Raw genomic sequence first — 21,082 nt, 5'->3', positions numbered from 1 at the left:
GAGCAGTGCCTGGTTTTCTCCACACATATCGCTTAGAATTAACGCCAAAAAGTTCAATCTTGGTCTCATCAGACCAGAGAATCTTATTTCTCATAGTCTGGGAGTCCTTCATGTGTTTTTTGGCAAACTCTATGCGGGCTTTCATATGTCTTGCACTGAGGAGAGGCTTCCGTCGGGCCACTCTGCCATAAAGCCCAGACTGGTGGAGGGCTGCAGTGATAGTTGACTTTGTGGAACTTTCTCCCATCTCCCCACTGCATCTCTGGAGCTCAGCCACAGTGATCTTTGGGTTCTTCTTTACCTCTCTCACCAAGGCTCTTCTCCCACAATTGCTCAGTTTGGCTGGACGGCCAGGTCTAGGAAGAGTTCTGGTCGTCCCAAACTTCTTCCATTTAAGGATTATGGAGGCCACTGTGCTCTTAGGAACCTTGAGTGCTGCAGAAATTATTTTGTAACCTTGGCCAGATCTGTGCCTTGCCACAATTCTGTCTCTGAGCTCCTTGAACAGTTCCTTCAACCTCATGATTCTCATTTGCTCTGACATGCACTGTGAGCTGTAAGGTCTTATATAGACAGGTGTGTGCCTTTCCTAATCAAGTCCAATCAGTTTAATTAAACACAGCTGGACTCCAATGAAGGAGTAGAACCATCTCAAGGAGTATCAGAAGAAATGGACAGCATGTGAGTTAAATATGAGTGTCACAGCAAAGGGTCTGAATACTTATGATCATGTGATATTCAGTTTTTCTTTTTTAATAAATTTGCACAAATTTCTACATTTCTGTTTTTTTCTGTCAAGATGGGGTGCTGAGTGTACATTAATGAGAAATAAAATGAACTTTTTTGATTTTAGCAAATGGCTGCAATGAAACAAAGAGTGAAAAATTTAAAGGGGTCTGAATACTTTCCGTACCCACTGTAAATCCACTGCATGGACCGGAATTTCAAAATAAGTGATAATGTCAGAACACCAAGCAGTGTCACCCATTTTAGTTTGGTGCGTCACGTATGTTGACAGTTGTAGGTTAGTTCATGTTTTGACTTTTCGTCTGACTTTCAAAATGTTGAATATCACCAGATTCAGTCAGTAATTAATTCCCCTGATTTATTTGTAAGCTTCCAATCAACACGGTCAAATTGTATGAGGAAGGAAGCAGAGGGCAATTATTGACTAATCATAAACAGACTAATCTTTAGCTTCTGAAATTTTTAATATACCTCTTTATCTGACGTTGACCCAAATCGCCATGTTTTCTCCAACCTGAGTAGACAAGGTCTTATAGCTTTAACCTTTGTTTTAAGGATAGGAGAAGCATTTGTCTTTTTGTTACTGTCAACAAATCCCATGAAAAGACCAACATGTGTTAGTCCGTCTCTTAATACTTTCTGACTTCCCTAATTTGTCATTTTACTCCAAACACATATTAAAGATTTAAATCTTTAAAAAAAACCCAGCTACAAATAGTTTTATTGATTTGTTTATTTGATTTAATAATTTAGTTTCATTAATTTACTTTCTTTAAAAACGTATAGAAACAAGGAGTAATTAAAACTGAAACCAGTGATATGCGGGCCCTCGCGCGCTGCACGTTGGGGATCCGGCGGGTCGGGGCCGCCGGATCCCCGACATGCAGCATGCGAAGGTCATCATATTCCCGCTTGCAGTTTACTTTTTTTTCTTGATCTTGTTATTTATTCTTCTTTTATTTTTAAAAAGCCTTTTTTCTTCACATCTTCAACAAGGTTAGTGCCTGACGCATGTGCAAAGTTTCGTGAGGTTTGGAGCATCGTTTGACCTTAAACATCAACTTCCTGTGTCTCGGCGAAACATCAAACTTAGCTGCATCGCCCCGGCTATACTATATACTCTATACTCTATACTCTATGCTCTATAATATATACTCTATACAAAAATGAACTTTGGGTCAGTTTTTGGACGACATGCATGTATACATGTATGACTTTTTTGTATCGTATTTTGGACTTTTCTTTGGATATTTTGGATTACTTTTTTTTTTTATCACTTTTTGGAGTATGACCTTTTTCTGAACTGACATGCATGCCTCAAGTTACTTCTCACTGAGGCAACTGCTCTAACCAGTGCACAATGAAAATAAAAGTCTCTTTTGGTTTATTACCATGAACCTTGTGTGATGCCTCGGCAGGTAAATCATGAACCTTGTGTAATACCTGAGCGGGGCTCGAACCGGTGTCTTCATGAGGTCGTTTCCAGCTCGGCATTGTAGACTGCTGGACTATCTTTGGCGCTGAGAAATAACTCAGGGCATATGCGCCTTGATTTGTACCTAGACCAAAAATAAGGCCCTTAGTATCTGTGGAAACTAGTGCATGTGTGTGTGGCCTACATACTCAGCCACCCGTCTGGGTAATCTGTGAGTGGAGTTGAGGCCTCCATTAAAACAGCCTTCTTATCTACCTTCATGCTAAAGGGAAAGTGCTTTGGAGCCTTTTTCTCAGACTAACAATAACAGCCACTGTTAACAGTGTTCGCTTGCTATTAAACATCCAGGATCTTGTTCCCTTTAACCCTTTACCATTTCCTCTGCCTGATAAAGTGCCAGGGAGAGACAGCTCCAAAGTCTCTTCACACGTACATGTAATGGGACTAAATGTCAGTGTGCCCCGAACCAACCGTGCTATTACAACGTCACGTCTGTGTTTGTTTAAGGATGTTTATGACCCTGTGAGGTGGCGGCCGGATGGGAAGCCGTGTGATGTACATTTGGAAACGACGAGCATGACCCCGTGTATGTTTGCTTGTTTGTTTTGTGAGATGGAAATGCTCTACATAATAACATAGTGGGCTTTGGCGGCAATTGTGACTTTATTGAAGGAAAGAAAACAGCTGAGTGATCAAAGCTTTTATAGAGATGACACATTTTTCTGATAAATATGTGACATTATAGAAAGCAAGTCTATGATTCTGACAGATTTCTATCAGGGCCAGCAGGTATTCAGCAGTTTGTTCTTCTGAGCCAGCCGTTGCGCCTCGCGCTTCAGTGAGCCATGAGCAAATATGACCCTGTCACTGGTGCACCGGTTGTCCTTTCTTGGATGACTTTTGGTATTTACTAACCTCTGCACCAGGAACACCCCACAAGACCTGCTGTTTTAGAGACCCAGACCCTGTCATCTAGCCATTACAACAATTCCTGTCAAAGTCCCTCAGTCCTTACTCAGCTCATCATTCCTGCTTCACATCAACGTCAGGAGTTGACTTTTCCCTTTCTGCCTAAAATATCCCTCCCATTGACAGGTGCCATTTTTCACAAGACAATGTTATGCACTTTAACATTGGTTTTTATCAGTGGTTTGACTTTTGTGGTTGACCGTTGTCCATGTAAGGAACTTAACACATAATGTACCCTATTATAGTTTTTTTTTCAGAAAGGTAAAACATACCTGGTTCTGATGCACAGACAGGACTCGTTAGAGGGATCAATTATTTGCTGATTGTTTATAGAAAGGAAAATCTGGAAAGCCATAATCAGAATAGGATCACTGATCATGACCTTAATGCAGCCGTGATAAAACAGGTGTTTATGTGACAATTGTGATAATAATGGGAGTAGTGACTTAATCAGGTTGTAATGACATTCCTAATGTGGTTGTAAACACTACGGGGGTGTTTAAGCTTTGTTTTTTGAATACACACTGTTTTAACTCAAAGGAATTTTTAAAGGCACGTCAAATTTTCAAGATGTCAGAAATGCAGTATTTTGATGCCTTGAACAGCAACTTCAGTGGCCCCTGACACCCCAACCATTGATGGGAGTTTAGTGTTGGATTGTGGGGATTAAAGCTGGGTATGTAAAAAAGAGCGGACGCTGGTTTACGAGCAGTTTAGCCAAGATTTTTATAGGTTTAATCCACCCTGCTTTTATAGCTGGCAATATTTATCAGCTCCACACAAGCCTTCTTTTTTATGGCCCCCAGCGACCTTTGCACCTCTCCTCATGCAAACCTTCCCCCGCCTCAGCACAGAAAGAACAATCACACCACAATGTGTTAGAAAAAGGCTAAATATGAGTTGCACTGGTTCCACTGTGGATGGGAATGTTTTGTTTTCAATCTACAAGTCATGAGGAGATTTAATGTGCTATTGTTACATAAATAGCCTGCAAAAATACTGTTTTATTCTCACACTTCTATAGTGCTGAAATGGAGGCGATATAGGAATAAACTTAGAAGTTATTCAGACTGTGATGCGGAGGCAGGTCTAAACTTTGTATTTACAAAGAGCATGAATTATGAGCGCTGTAGGTTTCTTATTGAGGTATAAGTCCAGATGGAGTATGGGAGTTTTTTCCTGCCCCGCCCTCCCTTTGTCTGTCACTGGACAGTTGTTCATTAACACATAGAAGACAGGTAGACCAGCCTGTACCAAGGTGGAGGATCTCAAGTTTTAAGTAGAGGAAGAAGTGGTGTGAAGATTTCTATTTTTTTGTCTTCAACCCTAATTTTCTTTACAAAAAGTTTTAGTGGGCCAGATTTTACACTGAGGTTTGTTTTGTTCTCTTACCTGGATGCTGGACAGTGACTCAAGACACAGTGTGACTTCCGCTTAGTCTCTGAAGAGCCCTGCTCACTTCTCTTTTTGGATTTCTGTCATCTTTGGAGAGGATCTGCACCGGTGGACAAATGTAAAAACCTGCTTTCAGCCGTTTATCTGTTGATCCGTTGACATGTAGAAACTGCGGAGAAGACGCAGAACTCTGAGAGGAAAAGGAAAGTGTCAAGGATCAAGATGTACAGATCGCACAGTTTACCGTACCTGGGAGTGCTGATAATGGCGGTGGTCGCCAACAAGATGCTGGATGAGTGTTTGTCATCAAACCATAAATACACCATGAACGTTGTACTGCTGGAGGACAACAATTATAAATGGAGTCGACCGTTTGTGCAGGCGGCCGTGAAAGAAGCTATTGAAAAGGACAAGAGGGAGAACGAGTACCATGGTATGGATTAAAAGTTCTGTATGGACCCTACAGATAATAGCAATGTGACACAAATAAACTGGTTTACACTAGCCAGTGAAAATGGCTAGTGTAAACCAGCAAAATGACAAAATTCAGAACAAATGAATGAAGAACTTTTGATTCAATCCAAGAGCCAAATATAAATTTTATAAGACAAGCTGGAAATCAAGTACCGTCTGCTAGACACCGTTAGACAGAGAACTAAAAAGTCAAGACCGCTGGTAATGATTGCAATAGCTAGTTATTGTGAATCGTGTTGAGCTGCTGTGTAAATGAAATATTAAAATGTATTTTTAAAATATCATTTTAAAATCAGAATTGGCACCAAATCTGTTAACCTATTTGTAGAGGATCTGATTTCTTCTGGATTCAAGACTTATTCAGAGCTTCCTTTTCTCTTTGTGCTGGATGATGCTTTTTCAACACAGGGATGAAATACCATTTCTAACTGCAATGAACTCATTCATACCATGCTTTTTTTTTTGCCAGGCTTTTAATTTTAAGTTTCCAATTAAAGACATGCAGCTGTCAGGAGTGTTTTAGGTGTTTCTAGAATATTGTGAACAAGATACTGAGCCGAAGCAATAGGTTGAATATCCTTTCAAATAAACCACTGCTAGCGCTGATATTGGACCTGATTATGGTCAAATCCAAAGCTATACTTTTTTCAATAACATCGATACATTTTTCTACAAAACTCTTGATGTACTTAACAAAACAAAAGAAACCCTCTAGCATGTCAATTGGCGTATGTAGTCTTAACACAAGCAGCCACTACTAGAACCTGACACAAGACTGTTTTTCCAAGTCATGAGTGAATTAACACACTTGGATAAATATCATATTCTAATGCTGGAAATAACTCTATTTGAATTAGGTACAGTCCAGACTGCGAGCCATGGACAAAACCACGTAGTGGTTGCTGGTAGAAAAAAAAAATTGTCTTTGATACACATAGAAATAAGACATCTAATCTTATTTGCATATTTGCAGAGATGAAACTCATCTATATCCCGCTGAGGCAGCATAAAAGCTTTTTTTTTTAAATTCAAAATTAATTTACTAAGTTTGGATTATATTGTGGGAATCTATCTTGCTGAAGTATAATGAAGGTTTTGTTGTATTCAGAGGTGTGTACTCAAAGAAGCTAAATACAACATAAACCAACGGTTCATTCAGTCATTCTGCCATACAATAATCACCTTAATACTCCTTTAGATATGTTGGGACACCTTTATGGTTTACTAATTTTCTTTATATCCATTTTTGGAAATAAAAGTGTCCCTTAACAATCAAAAATGCATGTTATTTCATGTCTTAGCAGAGAATTATTTTGTAAGGAAAAGTTTAAATTACTTTTCAGTTAAAGCAGCATAAACACTCACTTTTGATCCATCGACATCATTTTGTCAGAGTTGCCTTACTATCAAATGAAGCTTGTTGTAATGTTCAATAATTTTCTTGCTGCTGATGGAAATTAAATCATTGACATTGAGGGAGAAATTAAAGACACATTGTTCATTAGCTAGTGATAGGGTCAGTCTTATCTAATCCTGATAACCATACTCTTATCTTTTTTCCATGGTCCAGATTTAAATTTCACTTTGACGGCCAACTACAACGGCTTCAACACCACCGTGTACAACAGGCAGGGCTGTGGGAGCAGCACCTGTGAGGGGGTGGCCATACTCAAGAAGCTGCATGTGAGTACGGTCAAATACATAAGAGGAGGAAGATCACAGTGTTTCTTTTAGTGCGCACATGAAGGTGACATTAATTAAGGCTGATGAGGAGAAAATACTTGAAGTGAAGAGTCACTGACAGGTTTAGAGATGTCTCCAAGAGAACCTGCTATATTTCTCTGAAAGCCATTAAGTCTTGATGTAAAACCTTTTTTGAGCTGAATAGTTATAAGATCTGAGGGATTTCTGTGATTGTGTGGATGGTTGTACAACATTTATAAGTTCCCTTTTTCTGGTATGAGTTTTATTATCCCAAGATAACCTTTTAGCTGGTACAGTGACATATCTATTGCTCCATGTCAAGATGCCTGTCATGGTACACTTAAATATCCAAACTCTTTCAAGTGTGGAAAAAAATTACAGTTATCTAAAACATCAATGATAAAAGTCAGTTTTGCTGTGATCACCAGTATCACCACTGCAGGTGGTGGAGAATTAGTGCCAACACTTGTTTATTTCTTCTTTTAACTGACTGTATTTTAATGAGCATCTATCAACATGATCATCAATGATTTAGTTGCAAAGTCAAACAGCACATTGCTGCTGTGGGAACATTTTGGTTTAAAGCCAGATGAAAAAGGAGAGCTCAATAACTTGGAGGTGATTTGTTGGATTTGCAGCAAAATTAACAGAAAAAGGCAATTAAATTCTTAATCGCAATTAATCGTCAACTGAAATATTATTATTGTGAGGGACTGTGGTCGTGTTATTATTTCACACACCGGATGATGCACTTATTAACGCCTGTGTGTTGACAATGCAACTGCTTTTACTGTAACTTTCTGCAGAATAATGGTGAAATTGGATGCGTCATGCTGGGGCCTTCCTGCACTTACGCCACCTTCCAGCTAGTGGAGTAAGTATGACTCCACCTTTTTATTCAATCAAATATAACTTAACAATTTGCCAGGTTGTGAATTTTCATCCTGTCATCTGCCTCAGTGAAGAAATTGGCCTGAGCCTGAGCATCCCCATCATCTCCGCTGGGAGCTTCGGCATCTCGTGCGACTACAAGCGCAAACTGACCCGAATCCTGCCCCCAGCGCGGAAGGTCTCTCTGTTCTTCTCCAACTTTTTGAATGAAACTCTGCTATTTAAGGATCCTTGGCAGCAGGTCTATGTCTACAAGAAGTCCACCAATATAACTGAGGACTGCTCCTGGTGAGCCAAGCGCAAGCACAAATGAACCTGAGTAATCTCTGTAGCTTCACTGTGCGCTCCAGCATTTGACACCTTGCTGTTTGATCTCCTTGCGTTTGCCACAGGTACATCAACGGAATGGAAGCACCCTCTGCCAACTTCGCCACAAACACAAAAAGAGAGATGCTGCGTGGAGAAGACGAGCTGATCAGGGCCCTCACTGATAAAAAAAGACACAGCAACAGTGGGTATTTTTCTTGCTTTTTTTTGGACACTGGCCTTACAATTTATCAATAAATCAGAAACACAAGTGTTTTTAGTTATGTCTCTAGAGATAAAGTTGTCAATTTGGAGGTCGGTCACTTTGGTCCAGAGTGAAATAGCTCAATAACTATTTGACAGATTGCCATGGAATTTTGTTCAGACATTTAGAGTCTCCATTGGATGAATCCTTAACCTGTTGAACTACCAGCAGGTCAAAGTTTATAACAAGAAATAACTCAACACCCACTGGATGGATCGGAAAACAAAATGTTGTACTGTCATTCATGGTTCCAAGGTTATATTGTCAAATTGCTTCAGAGTTCTCCTGATCTTACATTTGAATTAAATTTCACAAGAACTATAATGGATTGGCAAAAAAAAAAAATTGGTGCAGACATTTAGGAACCCCTCAGGATGAATTGTAATAACTTTGGTGATCCAGTGATTTTTGGTCATTAGTAAATGACCACGTATTAATAATATTCCACTATACTTTGAGTTCAATGCCCATTAACCCACTGGCATGGCCGTACATTTGTCTCTTAGCGCCTTCCAAATTTTTTGTGCATCACTTTTTTGTTGTGAGATAAGAGCTCTTGTAATGATATTGTCATTGGTGTTGACTGAAAGTCCATCTGTACCACACGTGCATTGTGACACTGACATACTGCATCCACTGGCCGAAAAAAGTTGTTATAAATATACAGAACAGCTCAAACATCGTCCCTTCCTTTACTGTATAATTTATTTCTTTCAGTTTTCATTTTATGTGGGAGCATTGATGACGTTATTTCAATAAAGCAGAAGGCGAGCCGCATTCACCAGGACATCATGTTTATTCTCCTTGATGTTTACAAGTAAGTATGGCCAGGATTTTATAATTTTGTTCACACACTTTCACCATGAAGCTTCCACTCAGTGTCAGTCAAAACAGCAGAAAATATAACAACCACTAGAGATGTGTGACATTTAAAGTGATCTCCTTTCCCTTCGTCTAGTCCTGACTATTATATCAACACAACATCCAGTGTGGGTATGGAGGACGTCCTGGTGATCACTCTGCCACAGAGGAACTACACCAATGGATTTAACTCTACACACAAAGACCCGGTGAGCTGCGCCTCAAACATCCAAACACGGCTGTGTAGGAAAACTACACGAGTGTTAAAGTCTTTTTCTCTTTTGTTCAATCTAATGGTTAGATAAATGACTATGTAGCTGGATATCATGACGGGACTCTGCTGTTTGGCAAAGTGCTCAGAGAGAGGATGCTCAGCAAGAGACATAACAAGGGATCCGATGATGTGCCGCTGAGGGACAACCCGTTCGGAAATGTCTCCTTTGATGGTGCGTATGATCGGTGGTAACTCTTTGGTTAGCAACACAGTGGGAAGAGGAATGCAGGAGGATGTCAGTAAACACTAACCAAACTCAGGGATCATGGGGTATAGAGGTGAAGAGGACACAGCTTTTATAGGTGAGGCTGTAATGACAGAGCACGCAAACAAAATAAAGCAAGGAGAGCTCTTTTACTCTCCAGCGGGTAAGATCAGCATTTTAGATAAGTACTTAATGGCAGCAGAGAAACACGTCAGGGGCCACAGGTCATTAAAACATTAATATTTATAGTCATTCAGAGTTGTTGGTAGAGACTGTTAGCTTTTAGGAGGTTTCATATTCTATATTACAACAAATATAAATCTCAAATGCATCGAGAGAACTATAAATCATTTGGAAATCATAATATATGATGTTTCATTGCTTTTCCATTCCCCAAGTAAATATTGACTCCTGCTCTGTTGAGTGGTATATAAAAATCCACTCAGAGAGTCACATCACACTGAACATTTACTGTACCTTTGTTTTATTGTTTGTTTTATAGTTGTCTCATAATACAGACATGATCTGATTTTAAACTTCTTCTATAGCTGTGAACAAGGAAGCTCCAAACTCGGAAACTCTGCTTCTGTTGCCCTCGTGAGCATGAAAGGGTGCCGGTCTGAAAACAAGCAATGAGTGATCCTGGTTTAATTTTCAACCAGGATCACTTATTGTTTGTTTTCAGGGTTTGTTTTTCTCACAACTTTTCTGGTTTCAGAGATAACTCTCAAATCCTTTGTGTTAAGTGTTCTTGAAGGCACCACAGAGGCTTCCAGAGTGCTCCCTGCTCCCATTTACAATAGTATAAAATAATGATGTGCGTTATATTTGATCTACTGCTGCATTTTAGAGAATAGTCTATTAATCTGTTGATTTGGCAAGTTTTTTAATAACAGATTTTTCTCAAATGAGACAGTTTGCTGCATTTCCTTGTCTTATAATATCTTTGGCTTTTCGACTGCTTGTTAGGCATAAGAAGCCTTGGACTTTTGGAAGGCTAACTGTGATGGGCATTTTCTCATTTCTACAATTAATTATAACTTTATTTAATAAAACAACCAGAAAATAATTGATAATTAGAGTAAATATTAATTGCACTCTTATTTGTTGTTACTTATGTCAAATAAGGGTCAAATTTAAGTGACTGGTTTGAGGAAATCATAATTTTTTTTTTATAACTTGTTGGACTCATTTGTAGCTCCTCCAATTTTAATACTTAGATTGTTTTTATTTCAATATTATTATATTATAATATATTATAAAATGTATATGATTGATATGTTTTATTGTCTGTTTATATTTATGGGTGCGTGTGTGTTTGCTGCATGCAGGTATGGGAGGACGCTATGTGCTGGATGAGTATGGTGACAGAGATGTTAACTTCTCTATGATTTACACATCAACCGTCACGAAAAAGGTGAGACTACTGTCCATTTAACAGTTAACATCACAGCCAGTATAAAGGGGAACAGCTGTTTTCAGTACTTTGCTTCTCTCTCTCTCCAGTACGAAATTCTGCTCATACACGATACATCACAAAATAAAACCATAATAAAGGACATGTACCCTGCGCTGCCTTGGAAAGAAGGTCGCCTGCCTCGAGATAAGCCGTACAATCAAGAAGGTAATTCACACTAAATCTCAAACAACCACATGTCGGGTCCTTATCTCAAGTCTGAGAGTTAAACCCAGGAAAGCATCATTAAGACTAGAAATACAGCATCATTTCATGGTCTTTATTTTAGGTCAAGCTCTAAATTGTTTTGTGTTTCTTCTATTGCGTGTGTGCTTCCAGGCTTAAATACGGAGAATGTGATTGTGATTGTTCTGAGTCTCAGCATTGTGGTTGTGACAGCCATCGCCCTCATCTTCTACAGGTAAACAGCAAAACTGTTTCACAGCTGTATTACAAGTGCTGCATGTACAATTTTAACAAACTGTGGTTTTAACCGAAGCTCAGGAAACTGATTGAGCAGCCGCTGTCCCTCCAAATTTGTATCTTACAAAGCTGTTATGTTGATTACATCTGAATCCAGAGAATGAATCCATATATGTCTCCTGTACTCATCATGTATGTATGTATATATACTGTGTGTGTGTGTGAATACTGTTAGGCAGAACAGGAAAGAGCGTCTTACACAGAAGAAGTGGTCGCACATCGAGCCGCACTTGATTAATCCTCTGGATGAGAAGGAGGTCTCTCTGAAGGTAAACACTCTCATCAATCCTGATTGTAACTCCCAAATTGTATCAGTCAGCTGATAAAGGAGTTTTACAAGAAAAGATGAAATGAGATAAGCTGAGCATGATATCAGAGACCATGTTGAATCAGATGAGGTAAAAAGATTAAATAAGAAAAGGCCACATGAAACTATATACAATGAGAGTTTCAGATTAAGTCTATTAATTAGCATTAATTTAATGTTAACACTAGTTAACATTAGTTATTAGCTAAATATGGGGTTTGGTCTACCTATTTCAAAATTTGTGTGTGTGTGTGTGTGTAACAGATTGATGATGATAAGAGGAAGGACAGTACATACTTCTCTCATCGAGGCCGCTACGATAAGAAGGTACCAAATTTCCAACTTCCAAACCAGTCAAGATACAGTTTACATTCATGTCTGTCAACACTCATATAGTATCTTTTATGTCACAATTTTATCCTATTACACCTTTGTGTCAAATTTGGTTATTTAGTGTATCAAAAGAGGATGATTTTCACTTTGTGTCTTTTTTCTCTGTATTCTCCAGCCTGTGATCTTGAAAGAGCTGAAACACGCTGATGGAGACTTCACCGAGGACCAGAGAATTGAGCTGAACACTGTAAGACACCGCCGTGTTTTATCTCGGTTCATGTTAATAATATGAATGAAAACACATGACGAAGCCTCCCTGTTATTTCCTCCTCTCCTCCACGTCTTCCCGTTGCAGCTGCTGCACATCGATTACTACAACCTGACCAAGTTTTACGGCACGGTGAAGTTTGAGTACAGCGTGTTTGGGGTGTTCGAGCTGTGTCAGAGGGGCTCCCTCAGGGTAAGGACAGACCATCACTCGTACAGTCTCACTGTTTTACACTTTCCCTGTATATCAGGTCCTGCTGCTGCCAGTTCACCTTATTGGTCGGGATATTTTATTTTGTATTATTTTCTACCCTTATGTTTGTCTGTTAGTGTGTAGACAATTTCAAAAACACTTTTAGTGACAGGTTCATTTGATATGTTTGTAAATTCTGTGAAGGAGGACCTTTTTGAAAAATTAAACTTCTATTATTAAAATTCCAAATGTGGAGAGTTGCACAACTTTAACTAGTTTCCAGTCAAATTATCTTTTGGTCATGAACTATTTTAAATCCTGGCTATCTGAAATTCATCTATACATGTCTTGCCTTTTATTTTGTTGTTATTCTGTACCGGTTTTAAATATTTTTACTGATTGTAATGCATTTTTACATTTGTGTATTTGTTAAAAAGTAACATGTTGACTGTCATCTGCACACACGGAGTGCAACAACGACCCTGTTGATTTGACTTCACTTTGTGTTACCTGACAAACATGTTGTTTACGACAGCTCAGTGGCCTCTTTTCTGTACTGCTCACAACGACTTTACTGATAAGTAATGGACACAGATTAAAGAACACTAATAGTGCGTGTGTTAATACACGTCGTCTCACACTCACGTACAGACTAGTTGATTGTTTTATACTCCCATTAACTGAGTACAACCATGTAGCAGAGCAATAAAAGTGATAAAACGTCTTTATGTTTTTTTCTTTTCAGTACATTCTTAATGACAGGATCTCCTACCCAGATGAAACCTTCATGGACATGGAGTTTAAGATATCAGTCATGTATGACATTGCAAAGGTATTGTTTATTTGTATTACTAATGTTTTTTGTAAATATGTCATCTATTCACACTCTCTCTGTTCATTTAGGTGGTTTCTATTATGCTCTAAAACCAAATATGGAAACGAAGTGACTTCATCATCTTTTAATAGCAAATTATTTAAAGTACTTCCAGTATTTATGTTTCCTTCATCCAGGGAGGATATGATGATACAACAAATAGCAACTCTTTACAACCCTCTTGCTCACTGCTGTATGTCTCCTGCAGGGCATGTCGTATCTCCACTCCAGTAACATCGAGGTCCACGGTCGCCTCAAGTCCACCAACTGTGTAGTTGACAACCGCATGGTGGTCAAGATCACTGACTTTGGCTGCCACACCATCCTGAGGCCAGGCAAAGGTGAGGCTGACGTTTATATCATCACTGAGGTTGATTATTGAGCCAAATCCACATCATTCTCCTCTCCTCTCCTCTCCTCTCCTCTCCTCTCCTCTCCTCTCCTCTCCTCTCCTCTCCTCTCCTCTCCTCTCCTCTTGCAGATGTATGGACGGCCCCGGAGCATCTTCGTAAAGACGGGGTGTCTCAAAAAGGCGACGTCTACAGCTACGCCATCATTGCACACGAGATTATTATGAGGCAAAGCCCATTTAATACACAGTACTGCTCTAACACTTCAGGTAATCCACCATCATACTGTTATAAACAACAGAACTAACCATAAATGTATTCTTTGGTCACTTATTTTTTTGTATTATTAATAAAAGCTTTTTCTTAACCAGTTTTGACATTTTAAAATATACTTTTGCTAAGACAAGGTGATAGTTTTTGAGCCCAAAGACACTGAGTACAAGACAAGACAGTTTACAGTGTGATGGGATGTTGATGCTGAGCACTTGTAACTACACAGGAACCACTGAGTGTTCGTCCTCAGCTAAGTCCCACTTATCTTGATACCTTGATTAAATGATTGTTGTGCAATCCTGCAGAGAAGATCTACAGAGTGCAGTACCCCAGTGAGAACCGCATCTTCAGACCGGATCTCAACTTTGACGGCATATCAGACCGAGAGGTCGAGGTAAAAGAGCCCCCGAACACTGAGGACCATCACACTTCTACATGTTGTAATATAAAGCTGGTTAGATGATATGGGAAAAATGTTTTCCTGCTCTTTTTTTCTTTTTGTGTGTCTGTGCTCGTGTGGGTGTGTACAGCTGTACATGCTGATAAAGACCTGCTGGGATGAAGACCCGGAACGAAGGCTAGATTTTAAGAGGATAGAGTTAACACTGGGAAAAATTTTCAGGTACGTCAACACCACGCATTGCTTTCGAATGACTTCTAATGGTTTCTTTAACATGCCACATAGCTGAACATAAAGTCGGTGGACATCCGAATAAAGTATGTTCTGATTTTGGTGAAGTTTAATGCCTCAGACAGGGGTGTCCACATATTTGTGACCATTTGTTGATATATTATCTTTCTGTACTATTCTCAGCCTTGCTGAGTAGATCATTAAACGATACAGTGATTGTAATGTAAAACATTTTCTGTCTGACACAGTAACCTGCACAACCAAGCCACTGAGACGTACATGGACAACCTAATCCGACGTCTGCAGATGTACTCCAGGACTCTGGAGCGTCTGGTGGAGGAGAGAACCTCTTTGTACAAAGCTGAGAGGGACAGAGCAGATCACCTCAACTTTATGCTGCTTCCTGGGTACGTTTACCGCATCTGTTGATTTATAGCCAATCAAGTTTGAAGCTGCACTGAACTTTTTATTTTAATCTTTGAAAGAATTAAGGTGAACTGGTATATTGTGAAAGGTTGTCATATATCTCTGCACTTCACCTCAGCTCTACAGAGTGTTTTACATTGTGTCATTAGTTTGGTTTTATGGCCCCACACATCCTGAAGTCAGCAGCAGTTTTAGCAGCAGTGGGCAGCAGTTTGGGTGAAAAAGTTCTAAAAACCTAGACAGATTTACACTGTGGACCACTGAGCAGCTTAAGAGCCAGACGTTTCCTTCAGTAGCTGGTCGATATGAAAACAGCGCTATAAGGAGAGTAAAGTTTGGAATTACATTCCTCAGGTTACTTGAAACGCAGCTCTGAATCTGAACGGTGCTTCATATCTGCTGGACTTATAAATAGGCAACAACCTGCTGCAACATTTAGTTTATAAACTTTATGTAATGAAAATATGATGATAGTGTTGTGTTTTCATTACTCTGCCCTCTAAGGCCAAAGAAAAAGCTGTAAACAAAACCTTAAAACGTGTGTGTGTAGCTTTTTATTGTCTCTGTTTATCTATGGTTTCTTTATATTTATCACACGTCATGAAGCTTGGAAACAGAAAAGAATAAGCAGTAAACATTTGAGTTTTTAATCAAGAATATACAGTGAAGCTACACCACCCTCCTGCCTACTGTCAATTTCTCACCATGCATCATCAGTCAATCTAACTTTATTTATATAGCACCTTTCAAACAAATCAAAAGTAACTTAAGATGCTCAACAAGTGATACACAATATGTAGGAAGTTAAAAATGGATAGGAGATTAATGAACACAAAAACAACCCCCCCCAAAAAAGTTAAATAGATAAATTAAATAAGAAGATAATAAAATACGGGTACTTAAGATAATAAACAATCAATAATCAAAAGTCAAGCAATAAAAATAAAATAAATGGATTATTGCGAAACCATGAAAGGTTAGTAAAAAAAAAAGTGAATGTTATGATCAACAGTAAAATGTTAATACAACATACAATAAAACAATAGTGATGACAACAGTAAATTAGTATAAGTAATAAATACAAATTTTAGTTTACGTTTTGAAGAAATCTGGATTATCAGCTCTTTTTGGATCCTCCGGACGGCTGTTCCAGCAGCTTGGTGCGTAACGGCTGTTTTGGTTCTGTTTTGAGGAAAAGTTTAAAGAGAAGAACTGTAGGATCTGAGGAGCCTTCTTCATTCATTAACCAAAAGCATTTCTGAGAAGTCGTCTGGTGCAACCCCCCTGTAGTTCCTCATAAACTAATAAAAGTACTTTAAAATCAATACAAAAACAGGAAACCAGTGTAAAGGCTCCAGAAAGGGGGTTATGTGTGCTCTCCATTTGGTCTTAGTCAGCACTCATGCAGCAGAAGTTTGAATTGATTGTAGCTCATGAATTGGCAAAAGCTGCATGCATGTGCATGTGCATGTTATATTCATGTAGTATAAATGGAAATGACAGTATTTTTGAGAAGCTATTAATTAGCTTGACATTTCTGTCTGCCTGTGTCTCCTCAGCCCAGTGGTGCGGTCTCTGAAGGAGACGGGCCGAGTGGAGCCGGAGCTGTTTGAGGAGGTCACCATCTATTTCAGTGACATCGTGGGATTCACCACGCTGTGCCGCTACAGCACCCCCATAGAGGTGGTCGACATGCTCAACGACATCTACAAGAACTTTGACAGCATTCTTGATCACCATGATGTCTACAAGGTGAGACAGTCTGAGTTCAACCTCGGCCCTTTATGACCTACTGTTTGTCTGGTCATTCAAAGAGGTCACAGCAGAGTGGCGTCTGCTCTTTTCCTGGCACTGTTTTTTTGAAGCATTGACCTAAAACTTAGAGTTACTGGCATACATGGCTGGTTATCGTTCACTGAAAGCAGATAATGTTATAATTACTACATCTGTATTTTCACTGTATCTCAGGTCGAGACAATAGGAGATGCGTACATGGTTGCATCAGGTTTGCCCAAACGCAACGGCAACAGGCATGCAGTGGACATCGCCCAAATGGCTCTGGACATGCTGGCGTTCGTAGGGACTTTTGAGCTGCAGCACCTGCCAGGGATCCCTCTGTGGATCCGTATTGGTGTGCATTCAGGTACCAGATATTCAAAAGGATTAATTTGGTCATATTTGTGTCATACCTACAAATGTGCCTCAAAATTTGCATCGCTTACATATTTTAAAAGATAAAACATATTCATGGTCCTCAAGAGAGTTTTAATTTCAAGCTATAAAAGAGGCAAATTTACAAAAACAAGTCATTAATACCTAAACAGAGTAGATATACTGACTGAAACACAAAATAAACCCCTTTCCTCCAAACCCCTGATGAAATATTTTCACAAGTCTAAAATATATTATTACTTTTAATGTTTCAGCTTCTCAATATATCTGTTTTCTTTATTCCAGCACAATTATTTATATTAGATTTCCCCACACACCATTCTCCCTTATTTCTTATTGCATGTCAGTGAGAACTGGATGTTTACACATCTATGTTGTTCATAATGCTGCTGACATCTAGTGGCTGAATGATATATAGCATATGATTAGACTGATATATGCCACATGAACCTTTTTCTTTTTCATAGATTGATCATGATCATGAACTGAAACAAATAATGAATTGTATTAGAACTGAGAAAATACAAAAAGTGAGCGAAAATGTGTGTATTTGTGTGCAGGACCCTGTGCAGCAGGAGTGGTTGGGAACAAGATGCCTCGCTACTGTCTCTTCGGAGATACAGTCAACACGGCCTCACGCATGGAGTCCACAGGCCTGCGTAAGAGACACACACGTTTTAACACATTTACAATATTAGCAGGTTAGCTTCTGATTTTAATTTGCTCAGAGTTAAAGAAAACTCGGCTCAAGTCTGATGCAGGTTTTTTACGTCGTCTTTCCAGCTCTGAGAATTCATGTGAGCCAGTCCACCATCAACATCCTACAGAGGACAGACTGCAAGTTTGAGTATGAACAAAGAGGAGAGACATACCTGAAGGTCAGCCGGGTTTTGCTATTGACTTAAAAAAATAATGGATGCTTGTCTTTCCAGTCATTTACATATCATGGAAGCTCCACAGATAGACGTCTCTGCTTATATGTCATGTGTGTGTGTGTCCATATGTCTTGTCCCACAGGGTAAAGGCAAAGAGATGACATACTGGTTAACAGGGGTGACTGGAGGAAAATACAACCTGCCCATACCACCAACAGCGTGAGTGAAGTCTCATCAAGATTTACTGATTCACTGTTGATGTGCTGACACTGAACTTTTTACTGTGTGCACAAATCTGCTCTGCATGTGTATCTGTATGAGAGTGGGCTTTGCCATATTTAATGCACACAATTTTGCACCGACCATAATCCAAAAATAATCCCACTGTTACTGTCTCAGAGAAAACTTCCAGCGGCTCCAGCAGGACCTGGCAGAGATGATCGTGTCCAGTCTGGAGAAGCGTGGAGATGAGAGCGAGGGTTTGGAAAAGAGGAAGACCCTGTCCACCAAAGTCCGCCGGCAAGAGACCAACAGCAGCCTGCAGAGTGACAGCCCACCTGACTACTTCCACCTGGCTGTCACAGACAACCCCAGCACCTACTTGTGATTACAGAGGAGCTTTCCTTATGAGACTCAAACGTTTGTCACAGCCTGTTTCTGAGTCTGAGTCAGCACTGCTGGTTTTTTTTTTGGGACATCTCTGTTCAGTCATGGTTGGAGTGACTTTGGAGGAGCAGCAGTGGAGAAAGCAGGAATGTTAAAGGTGACACTTGATCTTATGATAAACCGTCTTGCCCCAGAGTCACAGTCCTCTGTCCATTCTTCATACTTATTTGACCGACATGGTCCCTCACGACCACCTCAAATAAAAGGTTTCTTGACATCAATTAATCTCACGGATCTTCAAAAGGAAGAGTCCCCATTCAGTTATAAATTAAGATTTTTGTTGGATTTTGTTGTGATAAAAAAACGTGCCAGAAATCTTCATCTTTCATTGTGTGGAAACGACATTCGTAAATTCCACAAATAGTTAATGTAAATTTTCCCGAAACTGTTGTGGGTGAATTTTTCTTGGTAAAATTTTCTAATAAAAATGGCAAATATTTAAATGGCACATGCATGTTATAATTTGGAACAGACATGGCAGCCTTTGCCTACTCTTGCCTGGTGGACAATGATCACATATTACAACTACACGGATTTTAGTATGAGAGTGCTCTCTTTTAAGATCTATTCAGAAACCACATGGTTATTTTTTTCCAAAAGGAATCCAGATAATGAGGGAAGATATTGAAAGTATTCTTTACTTTACTCTGAACAGTCCTCATTTGTTTATGTTTATATGTTGCCTGCAGAAACTCATTGATCGAAACATTTATTTACCATGTAAATAGCCTTTTCTGCTGCAAAGACAGTATCCAAACAACGCTTATCAAGAATATTTCTGGTTCACACCACAACAGTGCTGCCTTTGTTTTCAGAGCATTGGAAATATTTCTGTGATAATTTTTGTTGTATTAAATAATGTTTGAAATATGGCACAAGATTCAGAGCAGTATCTTTGTTTTGTCTTTAAACAACAATTTTCAATAAACAAAATACAGATTTACATGGTATTATCATACATGAATGTATTTTTACAAGCAGAGCAGAAAAGGAATACAAAATTCTAATATTATTTAAAAAAAACCTAAAAAACATGGTGGAAAAGAAGAACTTTTACCACACATGTACAGAATAAATGCAGTGAAGAAAAGTTCTTAAGAACACAGCTGTGTTTCCATCACTTTAGAGGACATTACATGGAATTGACATTTTACTGGAAATTCACTTTAACCATTGTCACTATTAACTAACCCTGATCTTAAAGGTGCAATGTGGATTTTTTTTTGTGTTTAAAACATAAAAAAATATATAAAAAAAAAAAAAAGAAAAAAAACAGAATGTGAAGGAAGTTATGTTAAAGATGTCCATGTATTGTATTGCATAGCAGTAATTAGCATGCTAACCACTGTCTCATAATACCACCCGATACCTGAAGAGGCGATAGTGAGTCGTTGCAGCGTCCAGTCTGCTCTCGGTCTAACATGAGAAGGAGAAGAACTCTTGTATTCTAACTTCTTGTTAGGATGACGGGAAGCGTAAACACAATGATGGCTGAACCGGAGTCTGTTCCTTTATCGGCTGTCTCTGTGTGCTTGTAATTCAGGGTGTGCAGGAGAGTGTGCTGCAGGCGGCCTGGTCCAGCTGATGAGTTCTGGACTAAATTTCTTCAATATACACCTCTGTATAATGTTAATGACAGTATCGGTATCTTTTTGCTGTTTGTTAAAACGCAGTAGAGGTCAGTAAGAACAGCTGTATGCGACAAGCTCAATCAGCTTGTCATCTAGCTGTCTACCAAAGTAAAGTAATCGTAGCAAACAAACCAGATGTCTCGACTTGGTTTGGACAATTCAATAATGGATTATTAATGAAGCAAATGCCAACATAAACTGTATCCACAAACTTGCAAAATGGTGTATATATGTCGTTTTGCTGTGGCTGTTTTCTTGCTGCTATGGTCAAAACAAAAATTATAGACTTAACCAATCGGCATTTTTTTGTTGTTGAACAATTATGTGATGATTACAGTCGAACTTTACAACAATCTGTTATAAAAAAAAGAAAAGAAAAATGAACAAAAAAAGCCAACATGAGAGGTGGATTGAGGACAGACTCATTGCTACAGTGACTCATTATCGCCCCTTAACGTACAAAGTGATATTAGAAGATGGGACTTCCATTTTTACATAGTGCACCTTTAAACCAAGTCTTCACTCTAAAATCGAGTGATTTACATTACGAGGACATTTGCCTCATGTCCCCAAAAGGGACATGAGTCCCCGCAATGTAGCCTGGTAATCACATGTCCCC

General features: G+C 39.1%; 1 protein-coding gene across 1 annotated transcript; it reads left to right on the top strand.

Moving 5' to 3' along the window:
* The first annotated feature begins 4,768 nt into the window (after nucleotides 1–4,768).
* Nucleotides 4,769–19,712, top strand: gucy2ca (guanylate cyclase 2Ca). The gene is made up of 27 exons (XM_069149564.1): nucleotides 4,769–4,979; nucleotides 6,591–6,703; nucleotides 7,531–7,598; nucleotides 7,685–7,903; nucleotides 8,008–8,126; nucleotides 8,904–9,003; nucleotides 9,145–9,256; nucleotides 9,349–9,493; nucleotides 10,858–10,943; nucleotides 11,033–11,150; nucleotides 11,322–11,403; nucleotides 11,641–11,734; nucleotides 12,037–12,099; nucleotides 12,281–12,352; nucleotides 12,461–12,565; nucleotides 13,311–13,397; nucleotides 13,648–13,780; nucleotides 13,921–14,058; nucleotides 14,368–14,456; nucleotides 14,593–14,684; nucleotides 14,942–15,100; nucleotides 16,679–16,871; nucleotides 17,088–17,262; nucleotides 17,852–17,950; nucleotides 18,075–18,169; nucleotides 18,309–18,385; nucleotides 18,566–19,712. The coding sequence occupies exons 1-27, from the start codon at nucleotides 4,769–4,771 to the stop codon at nucleotides 18,771–18,773; spliced, it is 3,252 nt and encodes a 1,083-aa protein (XP_069005665.1). The 3' UTR covers nucleotides 18,774–19,712.
* The last annotated feature ends 1,370 nt before the right edge of the window (nucleotides 19,713–21,082 follow it).

The sequence above is a fragment of the Embiotoca jacksoni genome, unplaced genomic scaffold (genome assembly GCF_022577435.1).
Source record: "Embiotoca jacksoni isolate LCO1_2020_lvr unplaced genomic scaffold, fEmbJac1.0.p SCAF_15, whole genome shotgun sequence".
In the NCBI taxonomy this organism is placed as follows: Eukaryota; Metazoa; Chordata; class Actinopteri; family Embiotocidae; genus Embiotoca; species Embiotoca jacksoni.
Note: the sequence above shows the minus strand (reverse complement) of the source record. Positions and strands in the feature narration are given on the sequence as shown.